General features: G+C 35.0%; 1 protein-coding gene across 6 annotated transcripts in view; it reads left to right on the forward strand.

Moving 5' to 3' along the window:
* The window catches only part of TRPC1 (transient receptor potential cation channel subfamily C member 1), a 64,494-nt gene that overhangs the window by 37,479 nt on the left and 6,426 nt on the right, over positions 1-20,589 (forward strand). For 5 of the 6 annotated variants that reach the window (XM_030329954.1, XM_030329956.1, XM_030329952.1 and 2 more), the window contains 5 exons: positions 1,905-2,036; positions 4,836-5,031; positions 8,889-9,225; positions 11,036-11,175; positions 12,851-12,994. In XM_030329954.1, the coding sequence (XP_030185814.1) occupies positions 1,905-2,036; positions 4,836-5,031; positions 8,889-9,225; positions 11,036-11,175; positions 12,851-12,994 (949 nt within the window). The remainder of the gene's footprint in view (positions 1-1,904; positions 2,037-4,835; positions 5,032-8,888; positions 9,226-11,035; positions 11,176-12,850; positions 12,995-20,589) is intronic. The other variant, XM_030329950.1, reaches the window with a different exon arrangement.

A 20,589-nucleotide genomic window follows, 5' to 3' on the forward strand; every position in this document is an offset into this window, starting at 1 on the left:
GCTTAGTTATACAAATTTTTCTCAAGTTTTTGGACAGTTTTGTTGTCGGCAAATATCTCTTTAGAAATCCTTAAGACAGCTAAACTTGTTTTATTGAATAGCTAACTTATAATTGGATTTCACAAATACTGTTTTCTTAAAAATGCATTATACAAAATTTACTTTTATATCTTAAGTAAGACCTGAAACCTATACGGTAAATAAGGAATATTTCAGTAAGTTTGTTTAAATAAAAATTTATGGGCACCTCAGTGGCTCAGTCGGTTTAGCATCATATCCTCTGTCCCCATCTCTCTCTGCCCCTCTCCTGTGCATGCAATATTTCTCTCTCTCAAAAATAAATAAACATTTAAAAAAAATTAAATTCCCATATGGGAAAGTTCAATTGCAAACAAAGGAAAAAGACAAACAAGAAACTGAGAAAAAGTATTTAGAACACTTTGACTAGACAGAGGGCTAATTTCTTTGATATGTAGATCTTACAAATTGATTAAAAAAGACAATTATCAGAAAAATAGGCTAATGAAAATGAACAGGCAGTTTACAGAAGAAGTATAATGGATAGTGAACATACAAGGATGCTTAAGCTTATAAAGAAATGCAGAATAAAACAACTCTAGAATTACAGTTTTTATCTGCAAGAGTGGCAAAATATTGATGATGATGTAGGGAGAAATGAGCTCTCCTTATTGTTAGTGCTTTGGAAACATGTTAGAATTTAAAATACACATGCCATTTTATCCAGCAATTCTAGTATGCAAAAGATATGTGAACTAAAGAATATTCATTGCTGCATTATTTATAGAAGTAAACAATTAGAAGCAACTGAAATTTCCATTAATGGAGATCTGATGAGCTGCCATCAAATGGAAAACCATCCAGTTTTAGAAAAAAATGACATGACTCTATATGTAGTGACATAGAGTTGTTCCTTTACATAGTATGTCTGATTATGTTTGTGTGTGAATTGAAAATATCAGGAAGGTATTGACAATTCTCCATAATGTGACCATCTTTGAAGAGTAGAGTGGTGGAAGGAGAATTAGGGACCATCATGTTTCTGAACTGCTTGCTGTTTTTAATAACAAACATGTATTAATTATGTTTAAAAGAAAATACACATTATATAATACCTACCAAATTGAGAAATTAAGAATTATATGCTTACAAATTAAAGATATATAGCAAAAGTTTTCTGCTTTGCTTCCTATTTATGTATTGAATATGAAACCTAATTAGTTTACAGAAGGTAAAGGGACATGCTTTTCTGTTAGAGAATGTGCATAAATGAATGATTTCGTTCCTTTTTTTTTTTTAAGGAGAGAGAGAGCACTAGTGGGGGAGGGACAGAAGGAGAGAGAGAGAGAGAGAGAGAGAGAGAGAGAGAGAGAGAGAGAGAACGAACCTTAAGCAGGTTCCACATCCACCACTGTGAAATCATGCCCTGAGCTGAAATCAAGAGTCGGACACTTAACCAACTGAGCCACGCAGACACCCCAATGATTTCATTCTTAAGATTCAAAATATCTTTAAAAAAATAACCTGGTTGAGTAAGTCATATGTTACATATATCTAGCATATGAAAGCAGTCTCATCACTGAGGAAAGAAAAATTTAATAATCATTCACATCATATTCAAAATGTATTAGTTATTAGCATATTTCATTTAAAATAATATTGGGTTCAGGAATAGAAATTTTTTAATTAAATTGGATTGTAGAATACAAAGACTTATTTTTTTTAAGTCTTCTTATGCAGGTTATCCTGTAATAAGTATATTATAGTTGTTTTCTTTTAATTTTACAGTACTTTAATTTTAAATTTATGAAAATCATAGGTTAAAAATACTAATTATATGTGTATAATACATTTATTTTACATTACGGAATCGAATTTTATCACAGGTTTCGTCTTGATATATATCGCTGTTTGGCCAGTCCAGCTCTAATAATGTTAACAGAGGAGGATCCAATTCTGAGAGCATTTGAACTTAGTGCTGATTTAAAAGAATTAAGCCTTGTGGAGGTGGAATTCAGGTGGGAATGAATGGAAATTGTAAATTACATCTTTTTTTTTCAGAATCTCTTCAGCCTGAGTTTTTTTCATAGACCAAATTAATGTTTATTTTTATTTACTTCTGATCTAAGGGAACCAGACCTTGCTGCCACCTATTTGGGATTTACCTTCAGATTCAATGGAATAGACCTTGGTATTACTTAGGTCACTCCTTCCCCACCTGCCCTTTGCCATTCTTGCACCATCCTTAAGCACCGCCCCCCCCCCCCCCCCCCCCCCCCCGCCGCCACCTTTATTTAATGTTGCCAAAGGCATTCTAGGACAGTGTAAAGAATAGTGGAAGTGATAGCCTTAAGCAAGAGCAAATTTATTTATAACTCCTCTGTGTTCTACCTCCCCTCATTCCCAGATTCTGTAATCATACCTGGAGCCTGATCCTTCATCACTTTCAGAAGCATATAGAATGCTTTCTGTGTTTCAGGGCCATTCCACACACACAGACATAGTCCCTTTTCACCGTTTGGTGAGATTTTCTATTAGGAGACATAACATGTGGACATTAAAATAATACTGGTTAAGAGGGACGAATGCCACTCTGAGTTTTCTTCTGAAACGAAGAGTTAAATGTAATTTTGGCGCTTTGTATATTCAAAGAATCATTGTTACAGTTTCTCTGAGATAGTTAAATCGGAGGTACAGAAAAAGGCTTTGGAAAAACCAGCCTATTAAACTACTGATTTAAATATTAAAAAAAAAAAATAGTCCTTAGAGAACTACATTTTGTAGACTTGAGGAAAAGCTTTGAGACTTCCCCTTGTGTTCAAGTATCCCTGGTGCTCTCCAAAGAAGGAGGAATTGATCAACATTTCTTGCCAGTTCCTGCTGTAAGGTTTCTGGGGGGCAGGCTATGCCTATCCCTACCTTTCCTTTTAAGTGTAGCTGCTGTGGGAGCCCCATGTCTTGCATTATACTCCTCTAGTGACTTGACAAGATTGGAAAAATTCAAACTTTTATTTACTGGAAGGGCAATAAGAAGATTGCAGTTGTCTTATGCCTTAATAGCAGTTAAGTCCTTGACTAAAAAGCAGTGTGTTCTTGATAGCTCTGCGTTCTAGAAACTTTTTAAATATACCTGTTCATAAGTGTTCAGGTTTGGAACTAGTATAGTTCAATTTGGATAAATTAAAATTTATTTAAACCTGTTATTACATAAAGTATATATTTTGATGAACACATGATTAAAATGTAACTTGTTGGTACTTTTAACTTTATTAGCACATGAAGCTGTTAGTAAATTATTCCTTTTAAATATGAAGAACTTCCTGTTATAGTCATATAATTGGAGTTCTGAGTTACCATGTAAAATAGAATTTATTCAACTCCTTCCAAAAAGGATTTAAAGCAATTGCCAAGATTATACTGTAATCATAGGATAACAAAGTTAGGTTTTGAAGTGATCATAGAAGTGATCATTTACTTGTTTTACTTGTTCCTGGGTTTTATAGACAGGAAAAGTGATCTATATGAGTTAGATATCTTACTGATAACAGCATCTAATTAGGAACAGAGTTGTAACTAGAACATAGGACTCTTGGCTTCTTGTTTACTGTATTTCCAGCTAAACTATACAGCCATTTAGTAGTTTTCTAGTAATTTGTTCAAGATTAAGCAAAGTAGATTAATACAATGTATTAGTTTTACCTCTGAATTTAGTGGTCTGTCAGTGTTTACCTAAAGATGGGACCTCTGTGTAACAACATACACTTTTGATGAATATTCCTATCTGTAATTAGATTCCTAGACTAAGAAGCAGTAATATTTTATTTGTTTAAGAAATCCAATTAGTATTCTTATGTAGTTTTGGTTATATAGTAAATGCAAAGAGTGGATGAGAAAAATGTTAGCCTCTGAGGAAATTTTTTAATTCTTTGAGTTATAATTTTCTGTAAGCTGGTCATAGAAAATCCTATTGTATACAATCCTATTGTAATCATTGGGAAATTTTTCTATTTTCCCTTCTTCTCCCATTAAGGAAAAAAAAACTGAATAAAAAATTATTTTCTGAAATCTGACCCTAATTGATTCATATATATTTCTAACTTTATTTTCAAGTTATTACACTACGACGTAAGTTTAACGAACCTGATGTTTTTAAAGAGGATTATCTGCTAAAACTTAATTTCTCACAAATTGGTTGATTTAGGCCTGCCTTTAACCAGCAGTTAAATCCTAAGTTTCAAGAAACAGTGATTCTGAAAGAAAATTCTTTACTAGGAGTATTTCAATGTCTTTCCTTCCCAACTTGAATTTTGTTCAAGTGAACGCTTTAAAAGTGAATCAGAATACTATTTTAATATCAGAAGTAGCATAGAACATGTTATAGACTATTATTGAAAGCACCTCTGGTTGAGTTACATAGTAATATTTATTGGATAGCCTTATTATTATCTATTGTTTAGATAAGTAATGTAAAAGGAAGTTTTATAACAAACTTACAGAGAAGAAGAGCAAATGAGTTAAGTGAAGAACTGGTTGACAACTATAATCCGAACTTCTAAGAATATCAGTATATATAAGGAAATACTGTGCTCATCTAAAATTATCATTGTGAGCACAGGCAGTATAATTGTGTTACAGTTTTCCCCAAAGCTTTGGAGAATTTATGCACCAGTAGATTCTTCTGACCATCAGCACAAAATGACTTCAGATTTTGTATGACCCTATTAGAATTAAAATGTTACCAAGTAAATAATTTTCTATTGAAAACAGCTTAGAGATTAGAAGTGACATTTCTAATAATAGACTGTTGCATCTTGCAGGAATGATTATGAGGAATTAGCCCGGCAATGTAAAATGTTTGCTAAAGATTTGCTTGCACAAGCCCGGAATTCACGAGAATTGGAAGTTATCCTAAACCATACATCTAGTGATGAACCTCTTGACAAACGGGGATTACTAGAAGAAAGAATGAATTTAAGTCGTCTAAAACTTGCTATCAAATATAACCAAAAGGAGGTATGAGGTTTTCTGTGATATACATAAATTATTTCCTCCACAGTAGTGGAGTGACTCAGAGCAATTACTTAAGAATTAATTAAGGTTATGACTTAGAGTAATAATGCCTTACTGTTTAAAAATAAAGTATCAGATATCATATTTTCTGGTTCTTATTTGTTAATTCATTGAAACCCAAAGGTGGAGAGGCACATGATATGATAACTAAATTGAATCTGGCTCTACTGGCATCATCCCTTCCTATTAAGGGAAATACCTATTTCTAATCCACACACACACATGATTCAGGAACTTGACGAAGGAAGGTATGCATTTTAAATTTTATTTTTTGAGACAGTTTACTAACAATGAGTGTTTATTTGTAGATAATGATATCCAATTAATAGTATGAGGTATTGGTAAATGGTGGTTTTAAGATATTTCTTCTAAGACTCATTTTTATTTTTATTTTTATTTATTTATTCATTTTTTTAATATATGAAATTTATTGTCAAATTGGTTTCCATACAACACCCAGTGCTCATCCCAAAAGATGCCCTCTTCAGTACTCATCACTCACCCTCCCCTCCCTCCCACCCCCCATCAGCCCTCAGTTCTCATTTTTTAAGAGTCCCTTATGCTTTGGCTCTCTCCCACTCTAACCTCTCTCTTTTTTTTTTTTTCCTTCCCCTCCCCCATGGGTTCCTGTTAAGTTTCTCAGGATCCGCATAAGAGTGAAAACATATGGTATCTGTCTTTCTCTGTATGGCTTATTTCACTTAGCATAACACTCTCCAGTTCTGTCCACGTTGCTACAAAGAGCCATATTTCATTCTTTCTCATTGCCACATAGTACTCCATTGTGTATATAAACCACAATTTCTTTATCCATTCATCAGTTGATGGACATTTAGGCTCTTTCCATAATTTGGCAGTTGTTGAAAGTGCTGCTATAAACATTGGGGTACAAGTGCCCCTATGCATCAGTACTCCTGTATCCCTTGGGTAAATTCCTAACATAAGACTCATTATTTCATACTCTTTTGTAATAATTTCATAATCATTTTATTATGTTCTTGGATTGTTTGGGCCAGGAATTAGGAAAGGGCACAGCAAGGATGGATAATTTGTCCTTGCTTCTCTATGTTTAGGGTCTCAGCTGGTGATAGCTCAGATGATTGGGGGCTACAATCATCTGGAGTCTTCGTCACTCAAATATCTGGTGCCTGAGCAGCAGCTGAGGACTGAGACAGGGAACTCATGAGGGGCTGGGTGCTCAGGTGGGTGGATCCATAGAGGGTGGGCCACCTGAGCACTTACTACTGGAATCATGGAGGGGCATAGCCATGATGGTGAGTTGACTATGAGGAGATGGTCTGAGAAGCCTCTGAGGGCTGCCCAGAGTGCCTGCATGTAGCCTAGGCTTCCTCACAGCATGGTAGCTTCAGGACACTTTATATGGCCGTTAATGGCTCCAAGAGCAAATGTTCATCAAACAAGGTGGAAGCTCAGTGGCCTTTTGAAACCTACCCTCAGAAGTCACATAGCATCACATCTTCCAGCTGATTAAAGCAATCAAACCTTGTTGAATTGAAGGGTAGGAAACACTGATAATCCACCTCTTGATGAGAGGAGTAGCAAAAAATTTGTACCACAAACTTAAAACATTTCCAGTTGAAATGTTGTTCTTCCAATTACATATTTAACATTGCTCTTAATTAAATCGTCATTATAGAGAGGGATGACAAGGACAGCAATCAGTTCTGAGATTGCTTTGATATTTGGGGGAAGGGGAAACCACTAAGTTTGGGATGCTACTAAACTGGTTAGTTTGTGAGAGGAAAAGCTGTTTCTCTCCCTAGTATTTCATCTTAGAGACAAATTAAGATTCCCTAAGAGCACTGCAATCTAAGCAGAAGAATGGAGAATGAAATAAGACTTCAGTGCCAAAACAAGTATAGTATATTAGGAAATTTCTTTTCTTTTTTTTTAAGATTTTTAAAAATGTTTATTTATTGTTGAGAGAGGGGTGGGGAGGGGCAGAGAGAGAGGGAGACATAGAATCCGAAGCAGGCTTCAGGCTCTGAGCTGTCAGCACAGATGTGGGGCTCAAACTCATGAACGGTGAGATCATGACCTGAGTCAAAGTCAGACACTTAACCGACTGAGCCACCCAGGCGCCCCCAGGGTAAATCATTTTAAAACAGAAGATTGACCTGTTAGTATTTAGATATCTGAATGACATTATGATCTCTTGTGCTTTGGTAATTTCAAACCTGATCACATTATTATGTCCAGAGTTCAGAACCCTGGTGTTGTCCTGCACAGCATGCACATTATATTGAGAAAATACTGCTTCTGAAATTTGTAAACTCAGAAGCCTTTGTAAACTTTGGTAAATTTATTTCTGTACTTAAACTAGAATTTCCCTCTTATTTGGCAATATTTTTCCTTTTTTTTTCCTTACATAGAATTCAGTCTTAAGCAGATTTAAGAGTATAATACATTTTAAGAAGTTTTCAATGTTTTCATGAAGCGTAAATATGTCTCATGTTTAGATTTTGATTGCTATCTTCGTATCTTGGTTTCTTATAATTGAAATCCTATTAGTTCTTTGATCAGTTTTTTTCTTTGGATTGTGCTTGTTAACTTTGAAATTTCACAAACATTATGAGACTGTCTATAAATTAAAATTTGCAAAATGGCTAAGTAGGCTAGTGATAATCATTAAGTAATGACTAAGTAAGTGATAATATAATTAATACTTATATGCTGCATGCTATGAATCAGGCATTATTATTCTAAGAGCTTTACATTTAATCCTTGCTAATAAGTTTATGAGCAGAGACTATTATCACCATTTAATAGGTGGGAAATTTGAGGCTTAAAGAGGTTTAGAGACTTGGGACGCCTGGGTGGCTCAGTCGGTTAAGCGTCTGACTTTGGCTCAGATCATGATCTCACAGTCTGTGAGTTTAAGCCCCTTGTCGAGCTCTGTGCTGACAGCTCAGAGCCTGAAGCCTGCTTCAGATTCTGTGTCTCCGCTCTCTCTCTGCCCCTTCCCTGCTCATGCTCTCTCTCTCTCTCTCTCAAAAATAAATAAACATTAAAAAAAAAAAAAAGAGGTTTAAAGACTTGCTACATGGGGCGCCTGGGTGGCTCGGTCAGTTAAGCGTCTGACTTCGGCTCAGGTCATGATCTCGCGGTCTGTGAGTTTAAGCCCCTTGTCGAGCTCTGTGCTGACAGCTCAGAGCCTGAAGCCTGCTTCAGATTCTGTGTCTCCGCTCTCTCTCTGCCCCTTCCCTGCTCATGCTCTCTCTCTCTCTCTCTCTCTCAAAAATAAATAAACATTAAAAAAAAAAAAAAAAAAGAGGTTTAAAGACTTGCTACATGGGGCGCCTGGGTGGCTCGGTCGGTTAAGCGTCTGACTTCGGCTCAGGTCATGATCTCGCGGTCTGTGAGTTCAAGCCCCGCGTCGGGCTCTGTGCTGACTGCTCAGAGCCTGGAGCCTGCTTCAGATTCTGTGTCTCCCTCTCTCTCTGCCCCTCCCCTGTTCATGCTCTGTCTCTATCTCAAAAATAAATAAACGTTAACAAAAAATTAAAAAAAAAAAATAAAGACTTGCTACAGGTCAATTATTAAATGGCAGAGCCTGGATTTGAATCCAGGTAATCTGGCTCCAGAGTCTGTGCTCTCAATCTTTACATTCTTTTATTAAATGTAAGAAAAACAAAAAACAAAAATTATGTGGATTATATAGAATTGATTTTAAACTATTATTAAAACTTTGAATGTCAAATAATGGTATTATCAGATTGTATTTAGAGGTTTTCTTTTTTCTTTTTTCTTTTTTTTGTATGTGTGTGTGTCATTTTCAGTTTGTCTCCCAGTCTAACTGCCAGCAGTTCCTGAACACTGTTTGGTTTGGACAGATGTCAGGCTACCGACGTAAGCCCACCTGTAAGAAGATAATGACTGTTTTGACAGTTGGTATCTTTTGGCCAGTTTTGTCACTTTGTTATTTGATAGCTCCCAAATCTCAGTTTGGCAAAATCATTCACACTCCTTTTATGAAATTTATTATTCATGGAGCATCGTATTTCACATTCCTGCTGTTACTAAACCTATATTCTCTTGTCTACAATGAGGATAAGAAAAACACAATGGGGCCAGCCCTTGAAAGAATAGACTATCTTCTTATACTGTGGATTATTGGTAAGTGTCAAGTTTGTCCAAAAAGTTCTGCTTTTATTTAACCATTTAATTCTCCTTTGCTTGGTGGCATTATAAACATCTGTGTTCGGTTTATAATTTTACACTGTTTATACAGCAAGAATTCGAACACTTTCATGATCATTGAAGACTTATCTAACACTATTCTAATGATATATGATCCTGAACTTATTTATTATTACTTAATTACATGAAGTTAAAAATTCTTTATTTTCAGTCTCTAAAATTGTTCATGATCATTAAAAGAAAAATTTTGCTGATGAATGCTTTTTTTGGTATAAGGGTATGAATCTTAGGTATTTTGAAATGTGATACATATTATACTTGGTTGCATTTTAAGAGTTAACTATTTTGTTTTATTGTATCATTAGTTTTCCTTTTAAGAACCCATGAACTTATGAGGTTACATTTTTATCTGTTATAGAAACATTATTTAAATTTAAATTTAAAGGTTTCCCTGGTGACTCACTCTATATAAATCAGTTCTTTGTAATGATAGCCAGATCTCTTTAGAAATGACAGAGTTTTTAATATAAGATACTTTATTTTCTGAAAATTATTTTTCTAAGTATTATGCTGTATGATACAAATTTGAAATGACCTGTAGTTTTTATAATTCTTGCCCTTTTCTGTGGGCAATGGAGGAGAGTTGAGGTATAATCACATCGTCTATTTATGGTCTTTTTTTTTTTTTTTAATCTTTATTTATTTTTGAGAGAGAGGGAGAGACAGAGTATGAATAGGGGGAGGAACAGAGAGAGAGAGGAAGACAAAGATTCCGAAGTAGGCTTCAGGCTCTGAGCTGTCAGCACAGAGCCCTACACGGGGCTCAAACTAACAAACCACAAGTTCATGACCTGAGCCGGAGTCAGACGCTTAACCAACTGAGCCCCTATTTATGGTCTTTTAATGACGTCTTTATTTCCCTCTGGATCTTCAGCCTTGTTTTTAAACTCAGCATTTCTCACCCGTCTTTTCACTATTTGCTATAGAGTAAAAGGATGTTAAAATTTAGTCTTCTATGGTATAAAGCATTGATTTATCAGTATGTTCTTCATTGATTTAATAAATACGTTGAGAAAAATTAAAGTATCATTTTAACTTTTAGTTCTCCATCTATAAAATTAATCTGCATGTTTTGGAACTTTAATTTTTTTTGGAAGTTAATTTCAAGTAACTTGATTTCAGTCAGAACTTTTACTTTTAGTGGTGTTCAATCCATTATGCATTAATGTTTAAAATTAGGTAGATAAAGTAAAAATAATACACATCTTGGATATGTTAAAACATTCAGTTGGTGATGCAGAGCAGTCAAGAACATTGTTGAGTTTTGAAGAGGGGTTTAGAGATATTATTTATTATATAAATACAGGTCAAATTTAGAGGTATAAATTTGAAAGTCTGCCCACAGATAGTATTTAAAGCCATTAGACTAGACTGGATAAAGTCACTGTAGGAGTGAGCATAATAGAGAAAAGAGTCAGGAACTAAGCTTTTGTGGTGTGTTTGTGTGTGTGTGTGTGTGTGTGTGTGTTTCCTTATTTTTCTTATGCTTGTTTCACAAGCATCATTTATTAAAATCTCTCTCTGGGAAAGATATTGTCATATAAAACTTAAGGTTTTTTTCTTTCAAATTTTGAGAACTTTTCACTAAAAAGTTCTTATTTTTTCTTCCGGATGAGACTATAGTTTGATGTAAGTTGCTGTTTATTTAATATTTTGAGTTTTAATTATTTTTTAGTTTATTATTGAATTAAGAACATTATCTGATTTTTTTTCTTCCTTTTTTTAGGGATGATTTGGTCAGACATTAAAAGACTCTGGTATGAAGGGTTGGAAGACTTTTTAGAAGAATCCCGTAATCAACTCAGTTTTGTCATGAATTCACTTTATTTGGCAACTTTTGCCCTCAAAGTGGTTGCTCACAACAAGGTGACTATTAGCTATGTTAATTGGAGACATAAATGAAGTTTGTGTAGGAAACGTAGCTATATAACTCAAAGTTAACGTTGGCCCAAATCTGTACCTGATGTGTTTTCATTTTAATTTCACTATCCCAGTGTAAGGGAATAGTGTATGTTGTTTCCTCCCTTCCAGTAGTTTAAAGGATGTTAATCACTTTTAAATGTTGGTTACCTGTTATATGCCAGGCTCCATGGTTGCTACTTGCTATACTTTATCTCATTTTATCCTCACAGGGACTCTATGAGACAGATGTCCTTATCCCCATTTTGCAAGTAAGGAAAAGGAAACTCAGAGATATTAAGTAACTTATCCAAGACCACACAGTAAGAAACCAAGACTGGATTTAAATCCAGGTCTGTCTAGGCATTTTCTTTCTACCAAATGCCGATTCCTTATATCTGAGTTAGGTTCATTTACCTCATTAACATGTATCTACTTAAAGTGAGAACACAAAGATACTTCAATTGATTAGTGTTAGTCTTCTTTATACCTGCCAGAAAAAAGTTTTATCTTTAAGAATTCATTATAGTGTTGTACACATTCCAAATAATGATTATTAAAGAGTGATGTAAATGTGATTATTTTTTGATGCCTCTTTTTAAATTCAGAATTTGACAAAAATTTAGTTTTATATGCATCTTATAATTTTACCAAGATGTAAGCTACTCCAAGCCCAGAAAAGATAATTGATTTTAATTATCTTTGTTTAAGCCCTAAGTTTAGAATTCTTCTAAGGTGTCACAGTCAAGGAACTAAGAGATAATAATATTTTCTTGTTTTTGGACTAATTTATGGACTATAGAAAAAGAACACTGATTCACTTACACATCATTTTACTTTGTTAAAAGAAAACTGCATACTTTTAAATGATCAGTAGTATGGAACATGTTTGTTAGGTATTTTCAATGACCAGATTTGTGAAATTACTAAGAAAATTAAAAAATGATCATACATAGATAAATGGCTCAATAAAGAGGTTGAGGGTCATTGGTGTCTTTGATCTCTTTAGTTCTAGAAGTGGAGTGCTCATATAACTTTTTATCCAAACCAGGACACTTTGAGAGTATAAGGGGGCATTAATGATTATGCCAGGAAAACTGGTATATAATTTGGGACTATTCCAGACAATTGGAACATGTGGTCGCTCTATGTCTGGGTATAATAATGCACTCTCTCTCCCTTGGTATTTGGAAGAGAGAAGAACTTTTAGGGTTCATACTAGAAACCTGAGTTAAAGGGCTAATTTAAGGATTAATTTAATATGATAGCTAATTAACTGAGAGCAAACATACTTAAATTTTACTTAATGCTTAAAGTTTGTGTTGTAAAATTTAAAGAAACCAGTAAACATTTCATTCATAAAAAGTTTAATAACATTTTTAAAAAAATGTTTAATTTTTTAAAACCCAAGAATTTCTGAGAAAACCTCTTATTATATAGAGTGATATTGCCTCATGTATGTAGAGATCTTTTATTTAGTTAAAACAATGCTATTTGTATTAAAAGAAGAGAACCTCATAAAACCTAAAAGGAGATCTCCTAAAATAGACATAAATAGTTTTCTTTCAATAGTCAGAATACTGGTTTTTATTTTCCTAAGTTGAGAGAGCTATCTATCTTTGCCTTTTGTTCCTAACTTTAGTTTCATGATTTTGCTGATCGGAAGGACTGGGATGCATTCCATCCTACTCTGGTGGCAGAAGGGCTTTTTGCATTTGCAAATGTTCTAAGTTATCTTCGTCTCTTTTTTATGTATACAACAAGCTCCATATTGGGTCCATTACAGGTAAATAATTAATATTTCTTAAAGAATATTTGTTAGATGTCATTATTACTATATTTTTCTATTGATCCACTAGAACATTGTTCTCTCTGATGTTAAAGTTAAACTTTGCTTTTGAAAATAATTAACAATTGAGAGGACACTGCATGTTCATCTACTTCGCTTTTGACTGAATGATAATCCTGTGCTTTCAGGTATTCAGACTTTATTAAGCTGTGGCCCATTGTCCCTCTCCCCTCAGTTCATAGACATAGATGTGTTTAAAACGTAGTTATACTTAAGACAGTAGAGGAACATGAAAATCTTGTGTTTTGACAAAATGAATCTCACATTTAAAGTTTTAAATAGTATATATGAGGGAGGTGTTGTGCACAAAGAATTCATACTTAATGATGATTTTGAAAATATGTAAGCTATATTTCTAAAATACTCTTTCACTTTGTTTAATAAATATTAAATGTAATAGGTTGGAAAATGACATTTTTAGGCTAACAAATTTCATAGAGTTCATGTAGTCCAGCTTTATGCCTTAAACTACTTTATAGCTGAAGAAATTGAGCTTTTGAGATGGTGATTTGTTCAGAGTAGAATGGTTATTATGCATGAGGGTCCAGGACTAAATGCTAAGTCCCTTTACATTAAAGAAAGGACTCATAATTGTTTGAATTTACCACAGATTGTAATAGTGATTGTTTTTAGAGAAAGGGGATCAACTCTGGTAGGTGAGTAGCTCTACATATATTGTGAGTTATGAGTCTGAGAATCTGAGCAATATTCAGTTTTTCTTGATGAGTCGAAATTTGTTAGGGATGTAGATTTTAAAAACATTTTTAAAGGAGATATTTTTAAAGAAAAGGCATAATTATGTTCTCCAAATAGAGATATGAAAATAAAATATGTAGGAAAAACTTGGTTTGATTTGGCTTGTGCTATCATCGTGCAACAGTATTTCCTGGAGTGTGAGTTCCTTAACCAAGTCCTGATTAATTCACAGTGCACATTATCACACTAAAGCTTGTAAGAAAGAGATAAAGAAACTTGTTTAACCTTGTTCAAACTATCATGACATAAACTCATTTAATGTGATACTCATTTTTCATTAGATATGTTCAGGTCTCTGTTTTTCTCCAAAAAATAGTATGTGAAACACTGATTTAGACTGTTATTTTGATTTAATTTTGCCACTAATATCTTCTATGACTGTTTTAGTCAATAGTCAACAGTCTTATCACTGTGATATCACTAAGTTTCTTTCTTTTTTTATATGTATCACCAAGTTTCTGTATTTTTTTAATATATTTCTACAAAGAGTTAAAAAGGAAAAAGTATGCTATTATTTCTTAGTGAATTATCTATTTTTCTTAGAACTATTGAGTCAGGTCTTCTGACTTAATCTCTTCCCCAAAGAACTATATAGATGTGTATACAAATACTGAATAAGTAGGTTTTTGTCATTTCAGCCGTTGTGTTTTTCTTCTCCAGCAGGACAATTTAGATTGTCGCAATGGCCATAGAACTGACAGATGATTTAGGTGAAGCCAACAAATATTTATTGTGTTCTATTTTTTAAAAAGGTCTGCTGGTTACTCATAATATATGCTTAAACATTATGATTTAGTTAAGCAAATGATTTTTTAACATTATCTTTATTGGGGCACCTGGTGGCTCAGTCAGTTAAACATCTGACTCTTGATTGCAGCTCAGGTCATGATCTGAAGGCTTGTGAGATCAAGCCCCACCTCGGGCTCTGCACTGACAGCATGGAGCCTGCTTGGGATTTTCTCTCTCTCTCTCTCTCTCTCTCTCTCTCTCTCTCTCTCTCCCCCCCCACCTCCTTCCCCCCTCCCTCTCCCTCCCTTTCCGTCTCTGTCCCCCTCCCCTGCTCATTCCCTCTCTCTCTCAAAAGAAAGAAAGATTTAAAAAAATAAATAGAATAAATAATCTTTAGCAAGATATGCTTTGCATACAGTAAAATAAACCCATCTTAAATATATAGTTTGATGAGTTTTTCAAAAGTATAAATTTGTTTAATCACTACCATAATCAAGTTAGCATGTGCATCACCCCAAAAAGTTTCTTGACACCTTTTTGCATTTAAAACTCCCCTTACCCTCACCCCAGACCACTGTTGTCTGGTATAGGCTAGTCTCAGAACTGAAGGATTTGGAAATTCAAAAAGAATTAGTTGGTATTGCAAAGCAAATCTTCCCAGACAGAAGGTTGTCTGCAATTTTTACAGTGTTACTGTTCCTCATGGTTGCAAGCTCCCTGTTCCAAGTCATTTTATCAAGTCTGTATCCTACAGAGAGAAGGGGAAAGACAGAGAGCAAAAGCCAGAAAATATGGGCCAACTGTCTTTCTCTTTTTATCAAGAGAGCAATCATTTTCCCTGGAGCCCTACCACATATTTCCACTTATAACTCATTGGCCAGAATTTGGTCATATGGTCATTTGTAGCTACAAGGAAGTCTGAGGAGATGAGTACTTTCAATTGCCCCCCAAAAAATCAAGGTCTGGTTAGTCAGGAAGAGAACAAAGAATAGATATTGAATAGGAATCTATAGATTCATATTTTCAGGCTTTTACTTAAAGATATTTTCAAATAAAGACATTTGTGTTACAGTGTAGTCTTACTAACATGACAGATTTGTATTGCATAGTTCTTCCAAAATATTCTAGAAAAAGTTCTTGTAGAAAATTTAGAATACATTTTTCTTCCATTTTGTTCATCATAAGTAAGGAACTCAATTGAAAGGGAGTAATCCAGTTATGAATGTAAAACTAGAAGTAAAATGCAAAAAAAAATTGACAATAAGTTAATTACTTTAGCAAAAGAGCAACTTTATTCCTTTACATATATAACCTGTTATGTCAGATAATGTTTTTATGTGATTACTGTGATTATCTCCATTAACTTTTTTTCCTTCCAAATATTTGCAGAAGTTGACAGACTTTTATTTTAACTGGTTATATAACCTGTGGTAGGGGTACAGATTACTCCCTTGGTTAGGGTGACCATATTTTATCATCCAAATGGAGACACTTTGGGGAATGAAAGGGATGCTATTTATTACTAACTTGGGAAAACAAGTGGAAACTGGGACTGTCCTAGGCAAATCAAGGTCACAGGAATATCATATAGTGGAATATATAAAATGGTTCTATATTCAGCAGTGGTTGAATCCTCTATTTTAGTACTTGACATTTTTATGATTATGCTCATTAAATTTGTAACTTATGTCGTAGGTAGACTCTGGAAGGTGGCTTTCTACATCTGGCCCTACTTACTTTGTAGCCATCTGTCGCTAAACTCATCTCTGTCCCTTACTGAAGTACTTCTCCATCTGGGCCAAGACCAGTCAGTAATCTCACACATGTCCCATGCTATCCCAATTCCATGACATTGTTTATGTTATTACCCTGTTTAGAATGTCCCACCCACTCCTCTACTTGTCAAAATTTTATTCATTCAGTGAACAGTTTTTGAGTGCCTGGTAAGTACTAGACACTGAAAATACTAAAATGAGTAAGCTCTGGGGCACCTAGCTGGCTCAGTCAGAAGAGCATGCAACTCTTTGATCTTGGGGTCGTGGGTTCAGTGTTGGGTATAGAGATTACTTTAAGTAAGTAAGTAAGTAAATCTGAAAAAAAAATTAATATGCTCCAGTATCTCCTTAAAGAACTCAAGTACACTGAGGGTGACAAGCAAACATGACATTTACAGTGGTAATTGCTGTCATAGGCACAGCTCATAGAAAGGGCACTCACTTCAGTTTAAGGCACCAGAAGAGATGACACTGGAATTAAGCCTTGAAAGATGAGTAGAATGGAGGCGGGTTAGGCATTCCAGGGAGAGGGAACATGTGCCAGTGTTAGAGCTCCTGCCTCTGGAAAATCCATTCCTATGCTCTTGCTCCCCTGCTAATGAATAACTCCATCCAGTGAACTTGGTACTTTGAACCTCCAATGAGCACTTCCTAAAGCTTGTCTTAATTGTAAGACAATTAAAATTTAGCTTGTCTTAAATTATAGACGGTGTTGTCTCTACTAAATTAAAAATTCCTTGAGGGTAGGGACTGTATCTTTATTTTTTCATCTGCACTTTACTTACTGCCTTGCCATAGTAGTCACTTACTATTTGATAAATTAAATGGTCTTGGGTAAAGACAAATGCTGATTGGTGTGTGAGAAGAATAAAGCTGTTGGGCTATATCTACTACCTGTTACTGGAGCTGCTTATTCAGAATAATAACAACCACCACATTTGTTTAACATTTCATGTGGGCCAGGCACTGTGCTAAGCGTTTTCGCCTTATTTCATCCTCATCACAACCCTTGTTATTTTTATTTCCATTTTACAAATGGGGGATCTAAGGCTTAGAGAGGTTAAATAGTTCACAGAACTAGAAAGAAGTAGTCAAGAGCTGAACCTGAGTCTGTCTGAATCCACAGACCAGTCTGCTCTTCAAAGTTCTTCTGCTTTTATAAAAGAAGGATGCTACCTAATATGCTTCAGCAAATGTAAGAGTCATGATTGGACATAAATCAGTAATGTTACACGTTTTAACAAAAAAAGACCTAAAGATAGAATCTAAAAATAAAGTGGTAATTATAATAATAACTGTTAACATATGGGCCCTTACCATGGATACTATTCTAAGATCTTTATTTACATTTATTACCTCATTTAATCCTCACAGTTGTTCTAAGGGTTCAAATTTTGCTCTGTAACTTACTGTTACTGTTACTCATCTCTGTGAGTCTCAGGTTCTGTGTCATTGTTGTGAGGATTAAATGGGTCAGTATATATAAGATGCATCTCATAGCAGGTTTCCTGACACATGATGAACTTTACATAAATCATTAGAGCCGTTTCTTCATTTCCTTTATAGTTAGTGGAGTTAACTGTTGCAAATCTGAAAAATAATACAAAGAAACTTGGAAAATAAGTGTAGCATCTGACACATAAACGCATACTTTATTCATAGTGAATCATTTGCCTTTACTGGATAATTAATAGATTTAATTTAGTGTTCTGTATCACATAAATGGCATATTATTGTCATTTGCAGTGAGTAAAGGGTGATTTCATTTCAAAGTGCCTTGCATTTTAGGGTATACTGGGGATGGACATTTTTCTTTGGAAGCATAAATGTTACACTTAGAGGGAAACTTAGAGGTCATTAGTCTAGGAGTTCCCAGGTTGGTGAGACTCAGAATCACTAGGGTTGCACATCAAATCTGTATATCTAAGTCCTGCCCTCAGAGATGCTGATTAAATAGATTGGCATAAAATCTGGCCAAGTTTTAATAGCATGTAGATGAGTGAGTTTGATGTAGCATATGACCATCCCTATTATAGGTCAGGAAACTATGGCCCAGCTCACAGAATGTTAGAAAAAAAGACTTGGTGTAAAATGTTAATAGTTACATCTTTTTTGGATATTTATTCATGTATTAATTCAATAAGCTCATTACATGAGAATGAAATCCTTAATTTTTTAAATATAATTTATTGTCAAATTGGCTTACATACAACACCTAGTACTCATCCCAACGAGTGCTGTCATCAGTGCCCATCACCCACTTTCCCCTTTCCCCCACCCTCCCATCAACCCTCAGTTTGTTCTCTGTATTTAAGAGTCTCTTGTGGTTTGCCTCCCTCCCTCCCTATTTGTAACTATTTTCCCCCCTTTCCTTCCCCCATGGTTTTCTGTTAAGTTTCTCAAGATCCACATATGAGTGAAAACATATGATAACCTGTCTTTCTCTGACTGACTTATTTCACTTAGCATAATACCCTCCAGTTTCATCCATGTTGCTGCAAATGGCATGATTTCGTTCTTTCTCATTGCCAGGTAGTATTCCATTGTATATATAAACCACATCTTCTTTTTCCATTTGTCAGTTGATGGACATTTAGGCTCTTTCCATAATTTGGCTATTGTTGAAAGCACTGCTGTAAACTTTGGGGTACATGTGCCCCTATGAATCAGCACTCCTGTATCCCTTGGATAAATTCCTAGTAGTGCAATTGCTGGGTCTTAGGGTAGTTCTGTTTTTAATTTTTTGAGGAACGTCCGCACTGTTTTCCAGAGTGGCACAGCCCCAAATTTTTAATGGGAGAGCTAAGATAAAAATCACAAAGTGATGTTTCAGAAAAGCTCTTGCAAGGAGTTAGAAGCAAGAATTGAATTCTACCTCTGCCATCTATTCTGTTAGCCTGAGCAAGTCACAATCTCTTTGAGCTTCAGTTTGTCACTTGGAAAAAGAGAGATAATACTAGCCTTTCTGATCCTACAGGATAAATAAAAATACATGATACCTCTTGGAAAATGGTAGAGAGTTATATAATAAGGCATATAAAAAGTAGCTATGTGTTCAACATTTTAACTAATATGCTGGGCTTTGAAGCTTATTGATATGGTGCCTGCTCTTACAGCCTGCTAGAAGAGACAAACATAAATATTGATATAAAGTGAAAAATATGATTTTAGAGATTATGGACAAAGTACTTTGGAGCATAACTGAGGGGGTGCTTGGAGAGAATCTGGACAGCTTCTTAGAAAAGGTGACATTTGATCTGGGCCTTAAAGGGATAAAAAGCTTTCCTGGCAAAGAACAAAGTTACATGTACAGAAACATGAAGTCATAAAAGCATGGCGTGCTTAGAGAAGACAGGATGTCTTTCGTATTTGGACAGTGGGTGGCAGTTGGGAAGATGAGGGTGAAAAAAATAGACTGGGCTGGACTCTGAAGGCCTCTGTGCCAGGAATTTGAATATTATCATACATGCAAAGGAGGTTTTGAGTGTGAATGGCTTGATCAGATAGAATTTTTAGACAGGTAATTATGGTTATTTCTGGAGGAAGATTTGGAAGGAGAATGACTAGAAGTTGTCATTATTATTGCTTCATTTTTTCAGCAAGTTTTATAATTTAACACATGATATGAACCCTAACGATACCAGCCTTCACCCTATCAGATATTTGGCATGTTTTTGCTCTTCTACACAGTGCTCTGTGTGTAGGGTCTTTGCCTCTTTTAAATTATCTCCTAAGGATAAATCTCCAGTAGGGGCGCCTGAGTGGCTCAGTGGATTAAGTGTCTGACTTCACCTCAGGTCATGATCTCACGTTTGTGGGTTTGAGCCCCACGTCAGTCTCTGAGCCCTGTATTGGGCTCTGTGCTGACAGCTCAGAGCCTAGAGCCTATTTCGGATTCTGTGTTTCCCTCTCTCTCTGCCCTTCCCCACTCCCGCTCTGTCTCAGTCTCTCTCTCTCTCTCTCTCTCTCTCTCTCTCTCTCTCTCAAAAATAAACATTAAAAATGATTTCTTTCCAAGGTACTTCGGTATAAAGCTATCATTGATTAAGAAGGAAATGTATTTCTTCTCTTTCTCACACACGTAAAGCTTGCTGAGTTTAAAAGCTCCCTATTTCTTCTCTCAAAATTTTGCAGTGGGAAGTGAGGAAAGCACAAGACTTCAAAAGGTACTACATGGCCTAGTCAAATGTGCAAGCCATGCATATTGGACCTCTTCACTGTTGCAGAGTCCAGTTTACCAGGCTGTGGTGTGCCTAAAAAATTTTAGCACCC

Source organism: Lynx canadensis, chromosome C2, assembly GCF_007474595.2.
Source record: "Lynx canadensis isolate LIC74 chromosome C2, mLynCan4.pri.v2, whole genome shotgun sequence".
NCBI classification, from domain to species: domain Eukaryota; kingdom Metazoa; phylum Chordata; class Mammalia; order Carnivora; family Felidae; genus Lynx; species Lynx canadensis.